Source organism: Lynx canadensis, chromosome A1, assembly GCF_007474595.2.
Source record: "Lynx canadensis isolate LIC74 chromosome A1, mLynCan4.pri.v2, whole genome shotgun sequence".
In the NCBI taxonomy this organism is placed as follows: domain Eukaryota; kingdom Metazoa; phylum Chordata; class Mammalia; order Carnivora; family Felidae; genus Lynx; species Lynx canadensis.
In genome coordinates this window covers 153122701-153140387 of record NC_044303.2, presented here as the reverse complement: position 1 = coordinate 153140387, position 17687 = coordinate 153122701, and the positions used below count along the sequence as shown (strand labels likewise).

Sequence of the window (17687 nt, the reverse complement as noted above, 5' to 3'; positions counted from 1 at the left end):
ATATAGTATTTATCTAATCAATTTTAAATATGGAAATTTTCATAACAAGAAAAATAATGTAGAAAAATTTTGTTAATCATGACATACTGTTGAATAAGAAAAAGTTTCTCAGATAGTAAGTACAGGGGCACCTGTGTGGTTTGGTTAGTTAGGCCTCTGACTCTTGATTTTGGCTCAGGTCATGATCTCCATGATCTCATGATCTCATGAGATTGAGCCCCCACATCGGACTCTGCGTTGACAGCATGGAGACTGCCAGGGATTCTCTCCATCCCTCTCCCATCCCCAGTCTCAAAATTAATAAATAAATACTTAAAATAAAATAAGACATTACATATAGAATCCCAGTAAAAAATAAACCTAACATATAAATATTTTCATATATTTAATTTTTGTGCAGAGAAAGCTCTAGGTTGGGAACAAAATATTATAGTAATTCTTTATGGGTGTTAGGATTACAGCTGCTTTTCTTATTTATTATTTATGTATAATTTGACCATGCTGTATTTTGTAAGTTTTCTATAGTTGATACGTGTTTCTTACGTAATAAGGAATTTTTTTTCAAAAGTTAAAATATATGACCACAATCCCAACACATGCAAAATTAAGCAATTCTAATAATTAACCCAAAACTTTATAATCAAAAATAAAAACAGCCGTGGAAAAGTAAATTCACTCTAATAAATAATTTTGACTGCAGGAGGTAAAGAATTTCTCTAATTTATCACTTTCTTTTAATTTTTTTAAATGTTTATTTTTGAGAGAGAGAGAGAGAGAGAGAGAGTGGTGTGCACATGTGTGCGTGTGAGTGCGAACAGGGCAGGGGCAGAGAGAAACAGAGACAGAGGATATGAAGTCGGGGCTCTGCACTGACAACAGAGACCCTGATGCGGGGCTCAAACTCATGAACCACAAGATCATGACCTGAGCTGAAGTCAGGTGCTTAACAAACAGAGCCACCTAGCTGCCCTAGCTGCCCCACTTTCTTTTAATTTTTAAGCATAGAGTTAATCAGAAAAATGAAGCAACATAAAAATGGATTAAAAAATACTGCCTACTAAAACAAACAAAAAACCAACAACCTCAGGGTATTTTGGAGAAAGCATTTATATCTCATTTTACCTGAATTAATAAATTTTGCTTTGAATATATTTCTGCTTTTATCAATGACTCATAGGTGATCACGAAAAAGTAGGTAAAGAGAATCCTTTAAGGAGATGAATATGATGTGGAAGATGGGAGAGATCTGATATAGGAGACAGGAGAGTGTTCAAGGGGAATCCAACCTTAACAATGATGCACACTGAAAAGACCAGTATTACTCGTGAAAGCAACAATTCTGTAAATGCCATTTATATTCTTACTAAAGGCAGTTACCACACCAACAAGGACAGAGATGTCAAAGGGAAGTGAGTTAAAATGAGAAGGCCCAGGTTCTAGAAGTACTGTCCCAGTCACCCTGATAAGTCACTTCATTTTTATGGCAATTACTTTTTTGTCTGTAAAATGAATGAGCTGGATGAAATCTCTCCAGCCTCTTCTACTTTGCCTGTGTCCAAGGAAAATCTGTGAATGTTGAAAAAATCTCTCTTATTTTTTTTTTGTCTGTAAAATGAATGAGCTGGATGAAATCTCTCCAGCCTCTTCTACTTTGCCTGTGTCCAAGGAAAATCTGTGAATGTTGAAAAAATCTCTCTTAGATATGGTTCTGTTGAAAAAGCTTCTTAGCAAATAAAAATAGTCTATATCTGTTTGAAAGGAAGGTCCATGAGCTTGGCTTCAATACTGTCTGCCTGGATTTGTTTTCTCCTCTCAAGCTGAAATCACTCACAAACACGAAAGTATAATTGGTACTGTAGATTAAAATGGTGATTGTGGAAAATGAAGTGGAAAGCCCAAATGCATTTGGCAAGTCCTATTTTATAAAAAAATATTTTAAGAACTTCAAAAACATTTCAACTCTTCCTTGTTAAGGTATAAAAATCTTTTCATCCTAGTTTTCAAAAGATATATATTAGTAATTAATTATAGGAAAAGAGCCAAACTATTTTCCTACAGTGAAAATTCCTAGGGTAAAAATAAAAAATTTGCCCTAAAAAAAATAGGGGGTAGGGAGATAAACTTTAAAAATTATTTTAACATTTTCAGTTTTATAATTACCTGGTATCCACTCCTCTTTGTACACCTTCATATATCTTTTACTGTATCTTTCAATATCTAGAAAAAAAAGAAAAAGTGTTCATTAGAAAACTGCAGAATAAGCCTGCATTTAAGCCATTCCTTTAAAATAACTGAAAACACCAGGTAACATCTTTTATTTCACACACAGTTTCCTATATTTGTGCCTAAAGTGTTTCTGAACACCTACTGGAAAGTTCAATTAGTATCACACGTTTAAGGAAGTGGCAAGAAGCAGCTGGGTATGAATGGCTGGGAGCGAGCAGAAACCCTAAGCATGTTTTTTAGAATCAGACAACCTGACTCGTTTCTGAAAATATTCACAAAAGCCCAAAGCCAGGTCAGAGGGCCACTTAACTACCAGGAAAGAAAGTCACTTGGCATCTTCTATTTTCTTCTTGTGACACTGGCCTCCAGCTCCCAGTCTTTAAATCTTGTTTAACTGGGATGTATTAACTACCTAAGTGGAGATGGAGAGCTGTTTGCTCACCTCCAGTGCTTGATACATACATTAATACACAGTTAGGTTTCTCAGTGAGCTACTTTTCACAATCCATTGAGGAGCAGAATGGGGAAAAGGGTAGGAGTAGGTAGGGTTGGACTTGAGCAAGCCAAAAGCCTTCCATGTCAATTGCTGACAACTCTGCAGGGACCTCCTGGGCTTGCCCAAAATGGGAGAGCCATAGCTGTGGCTCTTGTTTCTGCTTTGCCCACTATGCTGCAAGAAACTCCCTCAATGAGGGCCCAAACCCTTTCCTAGCAGTGTAAGTTGGCATCATGCCATAGCTTGAAACCATAGTTGGCAGCGTAAGTGACAGCATCATGCCATAGCTTGAAACCATGGTTCATCATAGAATGTGGTTTTAGGAGTACAGCCATGAAAAAGGAAGTTAAACCAAAAGATGAAAACATAAGAAGCAAGGCCCAAGTATGTACTTTTTCTTCCATGTTAAGAAAATGATCCCAAATAACAGCAAAACCATGGTGTTAGACAAAGATAACCAAAATAAATAGTAGATCAGAGAGACCAAGAGACCAAGCTTTTCTAGGTATTTAACTGTTTTGACTTCAATCTTGCTCTTAAGCTTTTCACCTGTAAAGAGAAGTCAGCACAAATTCCCAGAATTCACATTTAAAAATTTTCTCCACAACAGATTGCATATTTTAGATAAATTTAACCTTTAGTAGTAAACTTCTAGAAGAATGAGCGATATTGAAAAACAACTACTGAAACCCAGTTAAAAAGAGGCAAAGGATTTGAACTGGCATTTCTGCAAAGATATGCGTGGAAAAAAAGCACATGATAAGATGTTCAACATCATTGGTTGTTTGGGAAATTCAAATCAAAACCGCAATGAGACAGCACTTAATACCCAGTAGGATGGCTACAACCAAAAAGGCAATGACAAGTGCTAGTAAGGATGTGGAGAAACTGGAATCCTCATATAACACTGGTGACGTAAAATACTGCAAGAACTTTGGAAAATAGTTTGACAGTTCCTCAAAATGTTAAATACAGTTATCTTATGATCCTAGATATACACCCAGTAGAAATAACATGTGTCCACCCAGTAGAAAATACATGAATGTTCAAAGCAGCATTACTCATGATGGCTCCAAAGTGGAACTGACCCACATGTCAATCAACTGGTGACTGGGTAAACAAGATGTGGTATATACAACCAATGGAGTATTATTCAGCCATAAAAAGGAATGAAGACTGCAGTACCACAGGTGAACCATGAAAACATTATGCTAAGTTAAAGAAGGCAGTCACAAAAGTCACATTTTATGATTCCATTTCTTTCAAAGATGTTATCTTTAAGTAATCTCTACACCCAATGTGGGGCTTGAATTTATAGTCCCAAGATCAAGAGTTGCATGCTCCACCAACCGAGCCAACCAGGGGTCCTTATGATTCCATTTATATGAAGTATCCAGAACAAACAAAACACTACAAAGCAGATTAGTAGCTGCCATGGGCTAGAGACAGGAGAGAATAGAAGCCTATACTAGTGGGTATAGGGTTTCTTTTCAGAATGATAAAAAGGTTCTAAAAATTAGACAGTACTATTGACTGTACAGTTCTGTAACTACACTAAAAGACACTGAATTGTATACTTTAAAAAGTATATTTTTATATATGTGAATTTCATCTCAATAAAACTGTTATTTAAAAAGAAAGAAAATTATTACAAGTTTTAAAAAGAATTTAAGTACAGTAAACTCAAATTTATGTTCCATTATTTCCCTGGTTTTGAAGGCCATTTTTTTTTTCTTAGAGTGTGTGAGCAGGGGAGAAGGGCAGAGGGAGAATCTTTTAACTTTATTTATTTTGAGAGAGAGAGAGTGAGCAGGGGAGTGGCAGAGAGAGAGAGAGAGAGACAGACAGACAGAGAGAGAGACAGAGACAGAGAGACAGAGAGGAAGAGAGATAGAAAATCCCAAGCAGGCTCCATGCTGTCAGCACAGAGCCCGATGTGGGGCTCGATCTCCCAAATGGTGAGATCATGACCTGAGCTGAAATCAAGAGTTGGTTGCCATCAACTGATGAATGGATAAAGAAATTGTGGTTTATATACACAATGGAGTACTATGTGGCAATGAGAAAGAATGAAATATGGCCCTTTGTAGCAACGTGGATGGAACTGGAGAGTGTGATGCTAAGTGAAATAAGCCATACAGAGAAAGACAGATACCATATGGTTTCACTCTTATGTGGATCCTGAGAAACTTAACAGGAACCCATGGGGGAGGGGAAGGGAAAAAAAAAAAAAAGAGGTTAGAGTGGGAGAGAGCCAAAGCATAAGAGACTCTTAAAAACTGAGAACAAACTGAGGGTTGATGGGGGGTGGGAGGGAGGGGAGGGTAGGTGATGGGTATTGAAGAGGGCATCTTTTGGGATGAGCACTGGGTCTTGTATGGAAACCAATTTGACAATAAATTTCATATATTAAAAAAAATAAAAAATACATAAAAAAATAAATAAAAATTGAATTACTTAAAAAAAAAAAAAAAAAAGAGTTGGTTGCCTAACTGACTGAGCCTCCTGTGTGCCCCAAGAGAGAGAATCTTAAGTACACTTAAGCCTGATGCAGGGCTCAATCCTATGACCCTGGGATCATGACCTCAGCTAAAATCAAGTATCAGATGTTCAACCAACTGAATCACTCAGGTGCCCCAGCAAGTCTTTTGAATGCAGTTAACTGTGCATCAACTGTGCATTTTAGGAACACATGTACATTTTTCATGTACAACCTTTGAATATATGCATTTCATATATCCTGATTCCAGATTTTAAATACATTTTATTAATAAGTTCTAACTTCTTACTTCTGATTCTTCTCACATTTGCACCATCCAAATGATTCTAGATTAGAAATACATTCCTAATAGGTTCCAGAATTGTAAGAAGTGCAATTCTTCTTACACTTTCATCATCAAAATACAGTACTTTAAAAAGCTTTGATAGCTCACATTTGTAATGAAGTGAGAATGGCCCAGCCATCTTCTTTGGTCTATAATTGTAAAACATTTTCATTATTAAATTTATAATTACTAATTAACATGATCAATCCAACAAACCATTTCATTCCTACACAACCTATTGCCTTTCGATCATCTTCTTCTTTGCCTTCAGCATGTGTCCAGTCACAAACTACACCAAATAACTTTTGGTACATCAATATAAAAAAAGAAAAATATCATCACATGTCATTTTAACGGACTAGATGTTCCAGGTTCTTATCACAAAATAGTATGTAACGAGGTGCTCTTCAAGAAGAATACCATATTTCCTTTTTATTCTTAGAGATATATTGTTTACCCACTGACTTGAGTTTGAGAAGATTCATCTAGAATGTTGTCAGATGAAGACTCAGTTTGAGATTTTACTTATACAACGATTTCATGATCATCGTTGGCGCCCAAGGAATTACTGCCTCTACATTCATCTTTTTTGTCTAGTGATTGTGTCACATCTTCCCCTGTCAATTTTCTTCTCTGCACCATTATGGGCAGAAAATGAACAATTCTGAATTCTCAATTGCATTTTATGAAAGCTAAAACAAAAAACAACCACAAAGACAAGAGTCTCTCTAGACTTCTTTTCTTTTTATATCTTCTTAAACATTACTATAATACTTTGGGCAACACAATAGAAACACGGAAGGATAATGTGACCGTGCTGACTTATTTCAATGCTGTACCATCCTTCCGTGCAACTTCACCATTTTTCCATTTTGTTTCTGATGTTTTAGTCTCTTTTTCCCAGGGTAGTGGGGGATAACTGATGAGTAATGATGAAAGAGTATCTGTGCTGATAAAACAGCAAAATGTTTACAGATGAAGGAAAAGTGAAATCACTAAGATTCCAAAACATATTTAAATTTATAAAAGGATCCAATGAGCTGATATGGTAATGCTCAGATAAAATGAGTTTTGTTTTTTTTTTTAAATAAATTCTCTTTGTTTTTTAGAAGATCTCTATTAAAAAATAAAAGTTATGGGGGCGCCTGGGTGGATCAGTTGGTTAAGTGACTGACTCTTGATTTCAGCTTAGGTCATGATCTCACAGTTTGTGGGTTCGAGCCCTGAGCTGGGTTCCACACAGAGCATGGAGCCTGCTTGGTATTCTCTCTCTTTTCTTTCTCTCTCTTTCTCACTCTCTCTCTGCCCCACCCCTGCTCATGCTCTCTTGCTCACTCTCTTTCAAAATAAACAAATAAACTTAAAAAAAATTAAAGTTATGAATATCACTGCTCAAAAATAAACTCCAGCATGCCTGAGTGGCTCAGTTGGTCAAGCATCTGACTCTGGATTTTGGTTCAGGTCATGATCTTGCAGTTCATGGGTTCGAGCCCCACATCGGGCTCTGCACTGGCAGCATAGAGCCTGCTTGGGATTCTCTTTCTGCCTCTCCCTTGCTCACTTTCTTTCTCTCTCTCAAAATAAATAAACAAACATTACAAGAAAATCAAAAATCAAAATAGGGGTCTCATGGACCCTGATGGCACATTGACAGTTAACAAAAACCAAACTCCATTTATTCAACAGCAGATCTTGTGGCCATATTGCAGGTTAATGTTATGATTTCCATTAAGCTTTTGAAGTTCTAAAAATGGCTTACAGAATGATCGCCACTGTCACTCCTGTTTCTACCTCAGAGGACCCCAGTAATGCAGGAACCCGAGCTGGGAACAATTGGATCAGACGCTCTCTATATATCCTTGCAGCTACAATTCATTAAAATAACAATATTGGTGTTTTTCTTTTATTACAAAAATAATAACTTTCCTTATAAAGAAAATACCAATCATTTCTATAATTCTACCTGAAAGCATTATAAACAAATTGTGAAAACATCACGATAAGAAATATTTTTATTCTATGTCCTCAGTTCTTTGTGATTTCAATGCCCTGAGCCACTAGCCACAAGGTTATCAGGAAACCCGGAGATCTCCTACCCTCATTTAGTTCTTTACATTAATTCCTAAGTCTCTCTTTCTTAAAGCATATAGGTGATGAGTGATGGGAGAAGGCTGATAAAGGTACAGTGATAGAACACCATCCAGAATATAGCTCCCTCTGACAGATGCATACTGCTGTTCAGTCTGGCCAATTCTTTCTCATTTATGGTGTGCAGAGTACATAAACATTATGTGTGTGTATATATGTATATATGTGTATTTATTATATTAACCTATATTCATGCATATGTATGTATATATTTTAAAAACATTTTCAACTGTACCTTTTTAAAACACATTACATCAGAAAAGAAAGGTAAACATGAAGATTTTGAAGGAGAATATACTTGTATCAATTTGGAAAATCCTATAGAAGTGTTTTTTTCCAGAAAGAAACAGAAACGATTCCTTGTATTCTTAAATACCTCCTGTAGTCATCAAAGATAAAGAGCCTCTTAATCCAGGTACAAGCCAACCACTCCCAGAAACCAGCAATGAAATTGTGTTCCCTGTTTAAAAGACTCCCAGATATGTTTTAATGATATGATATACTTGCAAATTAGACCTATGCTTTAATAATGACCACATTTAGTTAAGTCTGTTCCATACTCTAGAGAAAACAATAATTTTTAAAAGATTAAAGTATACCCTACACTATAATTTTTTCTAATAAGAATGTTTATTAGTTCATTTAATCTTTTTAAAAATCTTTACAATTAGAGCTTTAATTTCATTTTTGAACTCAGATAGATAAAAGCATGTAACATAATCATGAAAGTAAAAAAAATCCGCACTTTTGAGATAAAAATATACCTTTCTAAACCACTATATAAACTTCAAGCAGCTACGTTTGAAAAATAAATGAACTTGTCTAAAATGCTTCTTATAATTATAAGTACATGTAATATTACTATGTAAGACTTTCTTTTTGACTCTTAGCCAGTTCTAAGTCTTTTAGAGAGAGAGAAAATGGAATGCATTTTTAATACTAATGGAATGAGATGATACTATATGAATTTCTCACGCTTTAATGATGTTGTTTTGGGAACTCAAGGATGATATTGATCTCTCTAATTTCAACATTCGAGGGCAGAAACTGAAAATCAATACAGATCTAATGTGCTAAATAACTACTCAGGAATGGGTTCTCTTCCTCTAAAACCACTTCCCACTCCCTCTCTGAGACTTTCAAGCCTTCTCCAATGGTAATTTCTCCTCTCTGTCCTTGGCATAACCAAGGAGTACACCCTTTATGTTTTCTTATGTACAAATCATAAGTCAAAAATATATTTATGGCTTCTAAAAGTTTTCACCAAAATATTAAATAATCATATTTAATTTTAAATACATTTTAAATTTAATATTAGATACAAAAAATGTATGTGTAAGGATAACCATTGCATTATATACATATATGAGCAAAAAACTAGAAAACACTTTAAATCTAACAGCAGAGAACTACATACAATTAATAATGTTATATACAGATCATGGAATACCACATAATGATTAAAAATCTAATTTTCCAAGAATACTGAGGACATGTGAACATGCTAATAACATGCTATTGGGTAAAAAAGGAAGATGCAAAGAATATGAATCCAATTTTATAAAAACGATACACATGCAGAAGAAAAAAATCTAGAATGTATAATAAAACATTAATAGATCTCTAGCCATAAGCATGAGAGGTGATTTTTACTTTTCACTGTTTCTGTTTTTTGTAATTTTCACCAAGCCTATGAAATTTCTATTAAAAGGTAATTTTAAAAATAAAATATCAGAAAGTTTAAAATACATTTTCTGTTGAATCAACAAAACTATGCTCTTTTATGGTAGTTGATAATTTCTGATGTAACTAAATCAATCAGCACCAAATTACTCTCTGTCTTATACACAAACACTGTCTCGTCTGTACACATTCAACCACATAACCAAAGGGTCCAAACCCACCTTGTTTTTCTTCAGGTGTTTCTAAATAATAAGGCATCCTTTTCATAGTTTCTCTCAACTCCTGTTTCAATGCCAGCATGTATTCTTCGCCCTCTCCTGCTTTCAGTGGCACCGGTTTATAATCTGTATCCTGTTTAAAAGACAATGTGTGTGTATGTGTGTGTGCCTTTTTAATAAAATAAGTTTCTTAACATCCTTTTTGTCTATAATCTGGAAAATTTCATTTTTATTGAAAAACTACATTTCCCAGGTACTAAGTTTTACAATCAACTGAAAAGACGTTGAGCTTTTGTAATCTATTTAACTTTTTAGCCTATTTCCTACTTTGCTCTCATTTTAGACAGTAGGAAAGATTCTTAATTTTCCTACTGACCACACCAACAAGTATTTTGTTATATAGTCTGTTGACTGTGATTACATGTTTTAGAAGTCAAGGCACCCAAATGAGAGTAACTGCTTTAGTCCCCTAGTAACCTCAATTAGTAGTGGTGGTATTGGTGGGAGAAGTAGCATTAAAAAAAAAAAAAAAAAAAAAAAAAAAAAAAGATTAAAAGTAGCAGTTATCATGTACAAGTGGTTACTCTGACCAGGATGTCCTCATCACTCAACATCCACGATCCCACTTAAAGTATCATCAGTACTTCCCCTTTTACAGTAAATAAACTGAGACGTGAACAATCTATAAGCTCATAAACCATGTAAATGACAAAGCGGGAGTTTGAATCTACATCTTCAATTTTACAAAATTACACACATATGTATATATATATTCATGAAATACATATATTTATTAAAAAGTGGGGTCTCAGGGTATGTAGTAAAAGACATTTCTAAAAGAAAAAGATACTTCTGGTATCAGAACTACGTACAGGGTACATTTTCAAAATTTCACTCTGAGTTTATTCATTCATTCTACAGCTATTTATTGGGTGCTTACTATAAGCTAGACATGGCTAGACAACAAGAGATACCATGATGAACGGGTCAAATTTCTTGCCCTTAGGGAACTTACATACTAGAAGAGAAAAATACAAGAAATAAGTAAACAATGAGGAAATACGCAATTTGAGGTAGCGATAACTGGCATAAAAAAAGTGAGGCTGGGTAGAACAAAGTGTGACTGACAGAATACACGGAGGTTGGAGGTAGTTGGTCTAGACAGGGTAAGCACACAGGACCTCTCAGGAAATCACATCTGAGTACTGCTCCGGATAAAATTAGGAAGTCCTCATGCAAAGACTTGGGAATAGATGGCTCCAGCCACGGAAACTGGCAGAGGAAAAGGCCTGAGAGAACAAGAAGGCCATGATGGCTAAGGAGCGAGAAGGACAGTGGTAGCAAGAGTCAGAGAGACACCAGCAAGGCCATATCAAACACAGCCAGTTTGCCAGCAGCAAGGAATTTCAATTTTATTCCAACTATACAACAACACAGTATGTACTAATATTTCCAGTGTTTAGAAGTAACCTCACACATGGAGAAGAGTTGTTTTCAAGGAAATCAATGTATAAAATGATTCACATAATGCACAAACATGAGGTATCTGTCATTGTTTCAGGCTATACTAAATATCAGAAAGGCAAAATGTCAAGAGCAAAAAGTAGAGACTCCCTGTGTAAGACATCTAGATCCCTAGATACATTTGTCCAGCGTCTTCTACCTACACAAATCATTTGACAAAAGACTTTTCCCTTCTGAAATAGGGGAGAAACTGCTGGATCGAAGGGTATCTGGTCATTTATGAGTTTTTCATTTTTTATATTGCAGCACATACACATCTGGAAATGTAAGCTCAGGTTTCAAACTAAATGTAAAGTGAAAGCATTAAATTAAACATTATGCCAATTAGGTTTACAGCATACTCATTAGATTTAAAAGCAACACTAAATGTAGCAGGAACAACTAGATTTTGAGAAACAGCAACAAAACTCAAACTGACTTTAACAAAATAGAGAAATAAGCAAAAACCAGAAACAGCCGACTGGGGAATCAAAGGCAAAACGGTACACTAGGGAGCAAAATCAAATTGTGTAGATACAAGATGAGAAGAAAATCATTAAGTGAAAGTCTAGTAGACTGAGGGCCACTAGGGAGCACTGTAAAACCTAACCTTTTAAAAATATTATTTTGAGGGGCTGGGAGACATGATCTCACAGCTCGTGCAATCGAGCCCCACATCACACTCTGCTAATAGCCAGAGTCTGCTTGGGATTCTCTCCCACTCTCCCTCTCTCTCTGCCCCACCCCTGCTTGCCTGCATTCTCTCTCTCTGCCAAAATAAATAAATAAACAAACATTAAAAAAATTTAAAAAACAAAATATTATTTTGGTATTGGAATACATCAAAAATAGCAACAGAAGAAATAGGAAATGAAAAAATTCTTTCTTAGTTCATATTGTACTGAATGTATTCACGGCAAGTTGTATAAAGTTTTTTTTGTTTTTAGAAGGCAGTGTAAAAATTAGAAGAGGTTCAGGGAAGAACAGTGGCCGTGAAGCACACTCTCTTTTACTTTCTTACACTTAAGATATTATAAGGATGTTATATATTCAGTCCTGTGCAGAATTTTAATTTTCTTTGAAAGATGAAAAAACCAGCCGTGAGAAATCTGCTGTTAATGTACTTACAGGAAATAGTGGGGGTGGTTTCAGGACTACATCGGGTAGCTTTTCACCTCTGCCAAATCCAACTGCCTCAATATTAAAGGTGTAAGCTGCACGTCCGCGTCCTTTGTTCCCAGCCATTAGAACTAGTTATACCAGCAAATTCTGAAAGACATCACATAGAAAAAAAAGGAAATCAACATTTTAAAACAGAATATAAAACTCTGTCCCTTAAGTAGCGTGGCTAATGGAAAATACTTCTGGAAAGCAAAACTTGTAAAGAAATAATAAACATACGCTAAACTGATTTCTGAACTCCTCACATCTACTCAGGTCTGGCAGGTGACATGATGATGGCTTCAATTACCTCACCAGGCCCTGGGTGAACAGCTGACCTTGGGTCCCCTTTGAGATGCTGCCCAGACCACTGCACACAGTCAGTTGATGCAATTCTCTCCACCCCTCTGTGATTTGGCATCAAGATTTCAGACATATGTAAGAAGTGTGGACAAGGAAAGGTCTGGCTGATGAAGACAGACCACCTAGCTTTTTCATTCAGCTTGAAGACTACCACGAGTCATATACACTTTAGATTTTTATTTTAAATTTTTTTTTTCGACGTTTATTTATTTTTTTGGGACAGAGAGAGACAGAGCATGAACGGGGGAGGGGCAGAGAGAGAGGGAGACACAGAATCGGAAACAGGCTCCAGGCTCTGAGCCATCAGCCCAGAGCCTGACGCGGGGCTCGAACTCACGGACCGCGAGATCGTGACCTGGCTGAAGTCGGACGCCCAACCGACTGCGCCACCCAGGCGCCCCAGCACTTTAGATTTTTAAATGATAAAAAAACCATCTGCAATAGTTAAATTAAAGGTAAGATAAACCTGTACTCTTTCAACTTTGGCCACAGTAGAGATGTCACATACTCAAGTTCTCTACTGAACTTGTGAATTGTCTGAAACAGGATTGATCTCTACAGTGTGAGAACTGAGCCGGCAGTATATTAACAGGGATCCCTATACCAAGGCTCTGTCACTACAAGAGTGCAGTTGACTGTCGTGGTGATTATGACACACATCTTCTAAGTCTCTTTTCCCACTGATAATACTGTGTATCAATCCTGCAAGTCCAAGAAAACAGCAATATATCCTCTCCTACCGACTTAACAGTTCCCCTTCCTTTCTTTCCTTACCGTTATTTTTTGAAAAACTGAGGTCATTTCCTATACAATGCTTCTCCAAATTTAAGGCACACGAGAATTACCTAGGAATCTTGTTAAAATGCAGATTCTGATTCAACTGGCTGAGAACCTGCATTTCTAACAAGCTCTCTGGGATTATCCATGCTACTGGTATGCGGGCCACTGTTTGAAAGTAGCAAGGTTGTAACATTCTCCCATTTCTGAATTTGAGGAACTGAATACATGAAATGCAGTATAACACATTCCTCTTCGCTGTATTTTCTATTTTCTAAATAGGTGAACTAGAGGCTTACTCAAATTTGAGTTTAATTTTTTACAAGGACACTTAAAAGAGTTGCTCTGTTCCTCCTATTGCATCACATCAGGATGCAAACAAAACCAATCTCTCTTTCTCTCCCTTTCTCTCTCTCACTGATGTTCTCTGGTCAGTGGGTTCAGGGGCTAGCAGTCTGTTTCATCTAGCATACAGTTCCCCATCACTTTCCACCTAATGATGTCAGCAGCCATTGATGATCGTAGCCTAGATTCGTTATTCCATTATGGGCTGTAATTTTATTCTTTCTGTATCTACTAATTGGAATTCTATCATGAATCAATTTCCTCATTCACTATTTAGCTACAATGAAGCACAAGTTGTAGAGGAAAGGTACCTATTCTAATACCGAAGCTCATTCCATGTGTCCACACTAAAAGAGAGGAGGATATCTAAATGGCCATGTTTCATTGCTGAGTCACTCAAGCATATGCTGAGCCTGCAGAAAGCAGGTCTTCCAAGTATGAAAACTGCTGAGCAAAAAGACACACTCACTCTAAGAAATGAATTGTGAGAGCCCTGTAGGCATAGTCAAGACCACTGGGCTTAATTCCAGTCTGGGATTTGCCCACCAGTAAAGATGAACAATCCCAGGCAGCATTTTCCAAACTTGCCTGATCATGAGAACTGGCCAGAGAACTTGTTAAATATACATATCGAAACCCATGCAATCTTCAAGTATTCAAACGTACACCAGAATCTTTGGAGGTGGGCTCTGAGAAACAGCTGGGAAAACTCACCCTAAAAAGAGAGTATGTCAGCTACCATTGTTTGATGGAAAATCCCTTGAGAAATACCAGACGCTGGAGCCTCTAAACTTCCCTATTTATCAAGTACCTTTGGGTGTATAAACTGGTATCATTAGTGAATGGATTGCCCTTGGCAGAAAAATCAATCCTAGCTCTTGAGACACCCTCAATGATGACATGGCCTTCTGGCCTACAAATCCATCTCTTTTTAGTTTGGCTATTATGAGTCAGTTGTGTACCTACAGAAGCTGCCAAATTCATTTTCTTCTCTTGGAGAGCTGAGAGGTACTTCTTGGACTCCAGTAACTGTCTCATAGGGAAAATGGCTCACAAGTGAGGCCTAAGCATCAATCTCTGGTATCCTCTGAGTCAACCACTGCCATGTTCTTCTTTCACCCTCCCAAACTGCTTGAATGAAAGGTTTTTTATAAGCAGGTTTCCCCATTTCCTTATTATCCCAATCTTCCTCTACTTCATATAGGCCAATTTCATTGAGTCATTCATTCGACCAATATTGAGTATTCCAGGCACTATGGCAGAACCCATGAATAAAACCATGTCCCTGTACTAAGGGCAAGTATTTCAGTGGCTGAAAGAACACAAACATGTAAACAAATAAATGTGTAACATAATAGTATGTATTCTTGCTGTGGGTTGAATTGTGTCTCCCTCCTACCCACCCCGTACCTGTGAATGTGATGACCTTCCTTATTTGGAAATAAAATCTTTGCTGCAGACGTAATCAAATTAAGATGAGGTCATAGAGAATCAGGGTGAGCCCTCTTCCGATGATGGGTGTCTTTCCAAGAGGGAAATGTGGACAGAGAGAAACACACACAGAGGGAAAACACCATGTGAAGATGGGAGGCAGAGACTGGGATGCTGCAGTTGCAAGCCAAGAATACCAAAGAGTGCCAGGAAGCACTGCAAGCTAGGAGAGGCCTGGAACAAATTCTCCCTCAGAGCTTCTGGAAAGAATGAACCCTGCCCACACCTTGATTTCACCTTGTTTTCAGACTTTGGGCCACCAGAACTGAGAGAGAATAAATACCGGCTATTTGAAGTCGCCCAATTTGTGGTAAAATGTTATAGCAGCCCTAGAAACTCATCAACACAGCTCTTGAAAAAAAATAAATGATGGCAAGGGGACAGAGAATAATAAAGGGGTATGTTAGCTTTTCACACAAGGAAGGTCTTTCTGTGGAGGATAAATCTGAGCACCATGCCGGAGAAGGCCTGTAAGCCACAAGATGAAGGGATGAGGTAGACACGGCTGCACAGAGAAGGAGGAACAAGTGCAGAGAAAGAAGCCAAATGCTGGGAGTGTGTGAGGAATGAGAAGGCCATGTCCCTGGCGAGGAGTAAGGAACAAGAAGAGGCAGGTCAGGGCCGGATTTTGCGGAGCCCTGTGTAAGTTGAGGTAAAGGGTTTGGCTTTTTACCTCACTTGTGATGGGAACTGGTTTCACAAAAATGTTGAAATGCAAAGGTCCCAATGGCTCCCAAGAGCAAAATCCACTGGCATTTTGTCCTCATTCATGTCTTGGACTTCCAAAGCACATGACTTGCTATGGCCTCCTCCCTTTTGAAATTCTCTGCTTCCTAGGGTTTATTAAAACTCTGGGGTTTTTTTTGTTGTTATTGGCTACTTCTCTTCTTAAACCTCCTAAATATGGATTTCCTTAAGGTTCAATCTTTGGTCTTCTGCTTTTTTTTTTTTTTGGTCTTCAGAAAACACACCCGCACGCAGGGTTTGATGACCTCTCCCATACTATTATCTCCAACACTGACCTTTGTCTTGAGTTTCAGCCCATGTTCCCACTATCAAAAGAATATTTGGAAAGCACTTTAAACTTAAAATACTGAGGTCATCTTCCCCCTGCACCAACTGGCTTGCCTTTTAGGTATTATGTCCCTGCTTCTATCCACAGAATGTTATTTTCCCAGTCACCAACACTTGATGACTTGGAGCGCATCAATATTGATTCCTCACTCTGTTCTACCCCTCCTATCGAATCAATCACCTAATTCTTCCTTCAAAATGTCCCTTCATTTCCATTTCCTCTACCATAATCCAGTTTAACCTCTTTCTACATCACTTTTGAGTGACTGCAAGTTTTGTGGTATCCCTTGTTCTTCCTATTTGTTTTAATTTATTCTTCCACATTATTCATCCTAAGGCATAGTTCTGATCATGTCGGTCTTCTCATCTTCCCTCTTGGCTACAGGATTAAATCCAAACTTCCTACCCAAGTATTCAGGGCCCTTTTAAGATGCCTGCACTCCTGACTTCTTGTATCATCATGTCTTGTTTACCATTCTCTCCACTACAATCTACCCCATTTTCCTCCCTGCTTAACAGTAGCCCCTTTCGAACCCTCTTGCACTGTTGGTGGGAATGCAAAATGGTGCAGCCGCTCTGGAAAGCAGTGTGGAGGTTCCTCAGAAAATTAAAAATAGACCTACCCTACGACCCAGCAATAGCACTGCTAGGAATTTATCCAAGGGATACAGGAGTACTGATGCATAGGGGCACTTGTACCCCAATGTTCATAGCAGCACTCTCAACAATAGCCAAATTATGGAAAGAGCCTAAATGTCCATCAACTGATGAATGGATAAAGAAATTGTGGTATATATACACAATGGAATACTATGTGGCAATGAGAAAAAATGAAATATGGCCTTTTGTAGCAACGTGGATGGAACTGGAGAGTGTAATGCTAAGTGAAATAAGCCATACAGAGAAAGACAGATACCATATGGTTTCACTCTTATGTGGATCCTGAGAAACTTAACAGGAACCCATGGGGGAGGGGAAGGAAAAAAAAAAAAAAGAGGTTAGAGTGGGAGAGAGCCAAAGCATAAGAGACTGTTAAAAACTGAGAACAAACTGAGGGTTGATGGGGGGGTGGGAGATGGGTATTGAGGAGGGCACCTTTTGGGATGAGCACTGGGTGTTGTATGGAAACCAATTTGTCAATAAATTTCATATATATAAAAAAAAAAAAAAAAAACAAAAAAAAAACAGTAGCCCCTTTCACCTAAAGATCCAGTCTAAGTCCAGTCTCCTTGATACCTTTATAGAAGAATATTAGCTGTATCTACATGTTCACCTTCCTTGACCTCTGCTTTTGTTCAGGACTTTACCATCTCGAACACAGAACAAATAAATTCCCATTGCCAGCCTCCCACTTTCAACCCACTCTCCAGTCATCTC

At 37.4% G+C, this 17687-nt stretch overlaps 1 protein-coding gene across 1 annotated transcript in view; it reads right to left on the bottom strand.

Moving 5' to 3' along the window:
• The window catches only part of POLR3G (RNA polymerase III subunit G), a 44354-nt gene that overhangs the window by 22950 nt on the left and 3717 nt on the right, over positions 1-17687 (bottom strand). The window contains exons 2-4 of the mRNA XM_030324568.2: positions 12228-12368; positions 9600-9729; positions 2161-2217 (exon numbers count right to left, since the gene is read on the bottom strand). Of these exons, the coding sequence (XP_030180428.1) occupies positions 2161-2217; positions 9600-9729; positions 12228-12344 (304 nt within the window). The 5' untranslated portion in view covers positions 12345-12368. The remainder of the gene's footprint in view (positions 1-2160; positions 2218-9599; positions 9730-12227; positions 12369-17687) is intronic.